The sequence below is a fragment of the Myotis brandtii genome, unplaced genomic scaffold, assembly GCF_000412655.1.
Source record: "Myotis brandtii unplaced genomic scaffold, ASM41265v1 scaffold8, whole genome shotgun sequence".
Classification (NCBI taxonomy): domain Eukaryota; kingdom Metazoa; phylum Chordata; class Mammalia; order Chiroptera; family Vespertilionidae; genus Myotis; species Myotis brandtii.
Genome location: NW_005371219.1, coordinates 6,146,558 through 6,154,364, shown reverse-complemented (window position 1 = coordinate 6,154,364; position 7,807 = coordinate 6,146,558). Strand labels below are relative to the sequence as shown.

Sequence of the window (7,807 nt, the reverse complement as noted above, 5' to 3'; positions counted from 1 at the left end):
AAGATTTTTATGGTTTCCCATCTTATGTTTAAGTCCTTTATCCATTTTGAGTTTATTTCTGTGTATGGTGTAAGTTGGTGGTTTAGTTTCATTTTTTTTTGCAAGTATCTGTCTAGTTTTCCCAACACCATTTATTGAAGAGACTGTTTTGTCTCCATTGTATGCTCTTGCCTCCTTTGTCAAATATTAATTGAGCATAAAGTGGCATAATTTCTGGGTTCTCTGTTCTGTTCCACTGGTCTATATGTCTGTTCCTGTGCCAGTACCAGGCAGTTTTGAGAACAGTGGCTTTGTAGTATAGCTTGATATCTGGTATTGTGATCCCTCCAACATTGTTCTTCTTTCTCAAGATTGCTGTAGCTATTCGGGGTCTTTTATTCCAGATGACTTTTTTGAGAATTTGTTCTAGGTCTTTGAAGTATGCCACTGGTATTTTAATGGGAAATTGCGTTGAATTTATAGATTGCTTTGGGTGGTATGGACATTTTAATGATGTTGATTCTACCAATCCATGAACATGGTATATTCTTCCATTTGTTCATGTCTTCCTCTATATCTTTTTTTAGCGTCCTGAAATTTTCTGAGTACAGGTCCTTTATCTGCTTGGTTAAGTTTATTCCTAGGTATCTTAATTGTTTTGTTGCAATGGTAAATGGGATTTTTTTTTTTTAAATTTCTCTTTCTGTGAGTTCATTATTGGTGTATAGAAAAGCCATAGACTTCTGGGTGTTAATTGCCGAATTCATTTATCAAGTCTAGTAGTTTTTTGATGGGAGTCTTTGGGGTTTTCTATGTACAGTATCATGTCATCTGTGAATAAGGACAGTTTTACTTCTTTCCCAACGTGGATGCCTTTTATTTCTTCTTCTTATCTGATCGCAATGGCTAGTACTTCCAGTACTATGTCGAACAGGAGTGGTGAGAGTGGGCATGCCTGTCTTGTTCCTGTGTTTAGGGGAAATGGTTTTAGTTTTTGCCCATTGAGTATGATGTTGGCTGTGGGTTTGTCATATATGGCTTTTATTATGTTGAGGGATGATCCTTCTATTCCCACTTGCTGAGGGTTTTTATCAAGAAAGGGTGTTGGATTTTGTCAAATGCTTTCTCTGCACGAATGGATATGATTATATGGTTTTTATCTCTCAGTTTGTTTATGTGGTGTATCACATTTATTGATTTGCGGATGTTGTACCATCCTTGCATCCCCGGGATAAATCCCACTTGGTCATGGTGTATGATCTTTCTAATGTAATGCTGGATTCAATTTGCTAGAATTTTGTTGAGGATGCAGGGTTTCTTTTAGAGATACTGAAAATATTCTAAATTTGACGGTGGTGATGGTTGCATAACTGTCAATATCCTAAAAACCACTGAATTTTCCATTTTAAATGAGTGAAATGTGTGGTATGTGAATTATACCTCAATAAAGCTGTTACAAAACAAATTTCACTTGAGATTCTTTTCCTAATAAATGCTAATACCATTTTGTGTATTTTATTCTTTACCTACTCAGCACTCATAATATAAATATATATTATTATATAAATTATCAATTACATAACTCTTGTTTCAAAGCATTAATTTGAACTTGAAAAATTAACCTTACTTTTCCTTCTTGCTTTCCGGAACTTGACAGCAGCTAGATTTATTAAATTCATTCCATACAGATTGTAGTCAATGAAGAGCTGTAGGAGGTAGGGAATATGCGCTTCGTGAGGCTGATAAAATTTATTCATTATGGCTCCACTTTGCAAAAGTTCACATATCCTAAATTAGGGGGGGAAAAGTTATATCATAAAATTACGTTTCCTAGAATATTAAGTGAAACAATGATTACACTAATAGAGAATAAAACACATCATATTAGCATACAAAATTTTTTACTTCAATTTTACTAGAAATTTGTATTTTGTAAGAAATTAAGTTTAAATCAAGTTTTAAAGAAAGCCACGTGCTCTAAAAATGACAAAAACTTCAGTGAAGAGTATTTTGACTTCTAAAACCAATTTAATACTAACTATATTGAAAAAGCCAAAGTCAAAAAGTTTTTTACAATAAGCCTTTTCTTTTAAAAATTAAGAAATTTTTTTAAAAGATTATACAAAAATTCTAAAGAATACATACATGGCTCAATCTACTACTCAGAGATGTTACCATTTTAATATTTATTACTTCTCTGAGTTGTTCTCCTACAAACAACAGGCAATTATAAATAGTGTATGTGCTATTCAAGGCAAGTATAGGAAACACATGCAAAGTGTCACGAGAAACATGTTTCACTCTGGAACTGAAACCATTGAGTGAGGTATGGTGACAGAACTGTAGTGAGAAGGGGTGGCTAGGTAGGTAATGAGAAATCAGATTATGCAGAGCCTATTAAGACACTAGAAGAGGTAGTGCAATTTGCCTGTGAACAGCAGGAAAGTGAAATGACCAGGTTAGCTAAAGAATGCACAACACTAGGGAGAGGCTATTGTGAAAAAACTAAGATGATAGCTTTGAGGAAATGTGTTGATTCAGGAGAGATATAAGAAATAAATGGTCAGGCCTTGATAGCTAACTAGATGTGAAGGATAAGGTAGAACAGGAGTTGACAATAATGCCTAGATTTCTTTCTTTTATTTTTTAAATATATTTCATTGATTTTTTACAGAGAGGAAGGGAGAGGGATAGAGAGTTAGAAACATCAATGAGAGAGAAACATCCATCAGCTGCCTCCTGCACACCACCTGCTGGAGATGTGCCCGCAACCAAGGTACATGCCCTTGACCGGAATCGAACCTGGAACCCTTCAGTCTGCAGGCCAACGCTCTATCCACTGAGCCAAACCAGTTAGGGCAATGCCTAGATTTCTTGCTTAAGCATCTAGTTGATAGTGCTGCATTTATTGAAACAGAAAGGACCAGAAGGAAACAGGTTTGTTTGGGCTTTATTTTGTGGATGGGGAATAAAGATAAACCGAGTTTTAGACATACTGGGATTTAGGCATAATGGGATATTCAGGTAGATTTCTATGAAAATATTGGAAATAAACGATAATGAAGAGGATAAGAATAATTTTATCAACACGGTATTAAAAATGTTAGATACTATGCTCCAGATACTGTGTTAGGTGCTTTAAATGCTTAATCTCAAGTAATCCTCACTACAAACCTATGGTACTACCATCCCCATTTTAGAAATAAAGAAACTGAATCTTAGGGAGATTAAAAAGTTGTCCAAAATCACACAAATAAAAAGCAGAAGAGCTAAAATTCAACCCAAATTTTCTCTGCCTTGTGAGCCCTTAACTACAATGCTGTTCTATTTATCAGATTATTTGATATACTGATCAGGAGCTCTGGAGGGAAATTTAGGCTACTTATATATATGTAAAAGACCAATAGATAAAGATTAACAAAAACAAAACCCTAGGAGCAGATAAGGCTATAGAGTGAGGAGATAGTATAGAGAGAAAAGATAAAAGCTCAAGACGGAACCCCAGACCCCCACAGATGATAAAAGAGGAACCAACAAGGTGGCATAGATATGACTAATCAGATAGGTATGAGGAAAACGAGAGGTTTATATAGAAAAACTCCACAACATTTAGAATTATTTTAAGACACTGTAAGCATTGACATGAGGTCAAAGGTAAGGACAAAAAGGTGTTAATTTGATTTAGCAACATTAATGAAAGCAATTTCAGTAGAATGGTTGGGGTGGATGCCATATTGGAGTAAGTTAATGAGTGAATGGGAGGTAAGAAATTGGATACACAAAGTATAGATAAATCCTTCAGGGAGAATAGCTATGAGTATGAGTGTATGTGTCATGAGTATGAATGTGTGGGGGAAGGAGCGGAAGGATAACTGATAGAAGAAAAGGTCAAAGAGGGTGGATCTTGAGCTTTGGAGGTGAGGGGGGAATCTTTCATTGTAATAGGCATCTAAAAGGAGAGAATAAATGTACATAGAGTTTGAGGATATTTGATAGGAAATTACGAGAGCTTTATTCCAGTGGTTCTAAAACTTTTTGGTCCCAAGACCTCTTTTCACTCTTAAAAATTATTTACAGCACCAAAGACCTTTTGTTTATGTGGTTTATTTCCATTAATACTTACCATACTGAAAGTTAAAACATAACTTTTAAAGAAACTTTTCTACTGATTTTAAAATAACAAACCATTATGTTAACATAGTATTATTTTATAAAAAATAACTATATTTCCTAAAACAAAAAACAATTTAGTGAGAAAAAGAATAATTGTTTCACATGTTTACAAATTTCTGTCTGTTCTAATAGAAGATAGCTGGATTCTCACATCTGCTTCTGCTCAATCTACTGTGATATTTCATCCAACCCCACACAAATATGTAGTTTAAAAAAAGAAGAGCAACTAAATTACCTTTTCAGATTAATGTCGATTTTCTCTGATACAACATAGAAAAAGAGTGGAGTGGTAATTTCTTAAAGGTTAGCAACAATGTGAAATTTGAAACCGTATCAATAACTTTTTTGTACTGTTACCTTAAAATCTATTAATATATCTTATACTTTATTTTTAAAAATATGTTTTTATTTATTTTAGAGAGAGAAAGAGTGAGGAAGGGAGAGGGAGGGAGAGAGAGAAATGTTTATGTGTGTGTGTGTGTGTGTGTGAGAGAGAGAGAGAGAGAGAGAGAGAGAGAGAAAGAGAGAGAAATGTTTATGTGAGAAAGAAACTGATCAAGTTGTCTTCTATATACACCCAAATGGGGACTGAACCCACAACCTGGGCATGTGCCCTGACCGGAAATTGGTAACTGAGACTGCTACTGAAATCTTCTCTATATGTGCTCTTCCTGTCCTCTATAACACTGGCTCCAGGATGATAGAGAGAATAAGCTATAGATCTTAAGAGAGACCTAATGAAAGAAGAAAAGAAAACCAAATAGAAACAAAACAAACAAAAACCCAGGATATAAAATTTTACTAAGGACTCAACAAGGAGTCAACAGGATTCTGAGATCTCTCAGAAGCCCTTCCACTCTGGCCTCACTCTCACACATTCCTCTTGCTTTGACACTGAAGAGCTAATATCTCTTGGTATTGAACACCTGACCTGGCCAACGGGGCACTAAGATCATACATGGCAGTCACCATGTCTCCTTATCTACTTCCACAAACTCTAAATCTAAGACAGAAAAGGAGCATTTAGAGGCTACCAATCAAGTATTTTTATTATTAAAATACTTAGGTGACAGTTATCCATATTTTTATTTCGTTTAACTTTGTACCTTTTCACCATTGCAGGATTGTAAAGATATATCTTCATAAAGTGTCTTTCCTTCTCATGATAACCATAAAAAGGCCTGAAATAAAAGAAAAAATGTATCAAATTATTTTCATCATTCATTGATGAAATAATGTAACTTATTGCCCTAATTTGGCTCAGCTGGCCCAATTCAGTCTTACTTATATTAAATATTACCTCACCTCCCCCCAAAATCAAACAAAAACTCCAAGACCTTTGCAATTAAACCTACCGCAGGTTAATATATACTGAAATCTGGTTACTTTTAAGAAGTTTTTCATCATCATGACTCTTCAAAAGTGGCTCTTTTCTCTTTACTCTGACCATGCATGAGAAAAACTGAGGCCTATCAGGCACATTCTCATTTCCCATTTTTTCTGTCAAAAACGAAAGCTCTTCATCTACAAGTCCTTTAATTAACAGCATGTATATCACTTTCCTTAATCATCTGTTTATTAATTTTGTAAGTTCATTAGGCAGAGACAGTTTACCTATTATGTATATGTATGCATACACCTATTATATATATGAGAATGAAAAAACCATGGACTTACTTAGGTCCCTAATTATTTTGAGGCTGGGCTTTTCTTGGAGTGTCAGCTGAAATGGGGAAAGGAAGAAACAAAAATCTACATGATAGGCAGAGAAGCAAGTCCTCAATGCAAAATGAAATAAGTTGGGCTATCATGTTATATCATTTCAGGAGGATCTGAAACTACACCAGTACATTTGATACACAGACCATCCTTTTCAAAGATATGTAATTAGAAACAATATGTGAACAGGCATGAATTTGTAGACTAAAAAAAGTTTTATTTCTGCTTAGAGTTTGTCTATAAATAAGTGGTTGATTAAATCTTTAGTTGGGTACACCCAATCACCTTTCACTTTAAAAATACTGTCCCCTTATGATGGACACTAGGTAGAACTTACATTAGGACACCACCTCTCTGTCATGTCTCAAAGTGTAGTGGACATTAAATACAGGAGAAATTTTCAGTGAAGTCATTATTTGGAGTATATTTAAACAACTTTTTTTTAGAAAGCTGTTTCAAGCTTTAGATCAGAGTCATCTGTATGATCCTATAAAATAATTTCTATTTTTAAAAAAATCCAACTATTTACCAAGGTCTGAAAGGTTCTTTATGTAACCCTTGCCACTCACTCTAATCTTACATCATACCACTCACTCTTCCTTTTTCCTCCAGCCAGTCTGAATGTTTCAGCCCTTCTAACTTGATTCACTCTCAAGTAACTTGCCATTCCATTCCCTCTGCCAGGAAAGTTCTGCTCTAAACTTTGCATGACTTGCTTTCAATCTTCACTCAGGTCTCTGCTTAAACTCACCTCCTCAGAAAGGCCTTCTCTGACCATGACTACCTATCCCTTAATCTTCATCCTTCTTTGCCTTTTTTTTTTTTTTTAATAACACTTACACTTCCTGTCTAGTTTGCTGCTGTTCACCCCATTTTGTTGCTGTGAAGGAAGGGGTGAAAAAAAGACACATTAGATGAATGACCTATCTCTCCTGTTGGCAAAATTCAACTCTTTATTCCTCCTGTTATGATATTTTTCGTATGTATAAATATAACTGTCTGGAGCCAGATAAATGGGGAGGAGGGATTAAATTTGCATTTGTGTGGTCCATGGTATCTTTGCTTTACTTTGGTTTTGCTAACTATCTTTAGTTTTTTATATATAGAATCTCATACTTTTAAAAACTGAATATAAGTTAAGTTTTAACCTTTGAAATTCTTTGTAAATCTAGGATTCTGTTTTCTTATCTATTGTCCCAAAATATATCCTGAAAACTCTATAAATTCAGTTTTCTGTTTCTTTCCGCCAAGAAAGTCTATGTATAATTTACCCTGGAACCCTTACTTCCTACTGTTGGCTTTAGTTGATTTTGCCAAAATATCTCAACAGGGAAACTCTTTGAGGGGAAGAAAGTAGAAGGGAGCAGAGTTTGAGGGTAGATATTTTTATGCTTATAGAATTACTAGAGGCCCAGTGCACAAAATTCGCACGCGCGTGTGTGCGTGGGGTCCCCTCAGCCCAGCCTGCACCCTCTCCAAAATGGGACCCCTCAGGAGATGTCCGACTGCCAGTTTAGGCCTGATCCTGGCGTACGGAGCCCGTGCAAGAACTGTCTTACTGCGGGGGCTCCTGGGTCACAGCCAGGCCCGGCTGCGCCCCTTCTTCCTACATTTCCCCACACACCTGGGCCTCCTCCTGCCGGGCTGCTGGGCCAGGGGAGGCTCTGGAGCTTCCACTGAGACCTTGTCAGTCACCTGCATTTTGTAAAAGGTAGTCCAGAGACAAGAAGGCCCTCACTCATCTTAGCAGGGCTGTTGTGACGAAGGGATATCAGCCTGGGGATCGGGCCTAAACTGGCAGTCAGACATCCCTCTCACAATCCGGGACCACTGCCTCCTAACTGCTCACTGGCCTGCCTGCCTGATCGCCCCTAACTGACCCCCCCCTGCTGGCCTGGTCACCTCCAACTGCCCCCCGCCCCCACCAGCCTGGTCA

General features: G+C 36.5%; 1 protein-coding gene across 12 annotated transcripts in view; it reads right to left on the bottom strand.

Annotated features, from left to right (window-relative positions):
- The window catches only part of REV3L (REV3-like, polymerase (DNA directed), zeta, catalytic subunit), a 166,210-nt gene that overhangs the window by 105,585 nt on the left and 52,818 nt on the right, over window positions 1-7,807 (bottom strand). For 10 of the 12 annotated variants that reach the window (XM_014531311.1, XM_014531312.1, XM_014531309.1 and 7 more), the window contains 2 exons: window positions 5,259-5,333; window positions 1,607-1,767 (listed from right to left, as the gene is read on the bottom strand). In XM_014531311.1, coding sequence (XP_014386797.1) covers window positions 1,607-1,767; window positions 5,259-5,333 — 236 coding nt within the window. Of the gene's footprint in view, window positions 1-1,606; window positions 1,768-5,258; window positions 5,334-6,622; window positions 6,671-6,711; window positions 6,752-7,807 lie in introns of those variants that run through there. The other 2 variants (XM_014531315.1, XM_014531316.1) reach the window with 2 other exon arrangements.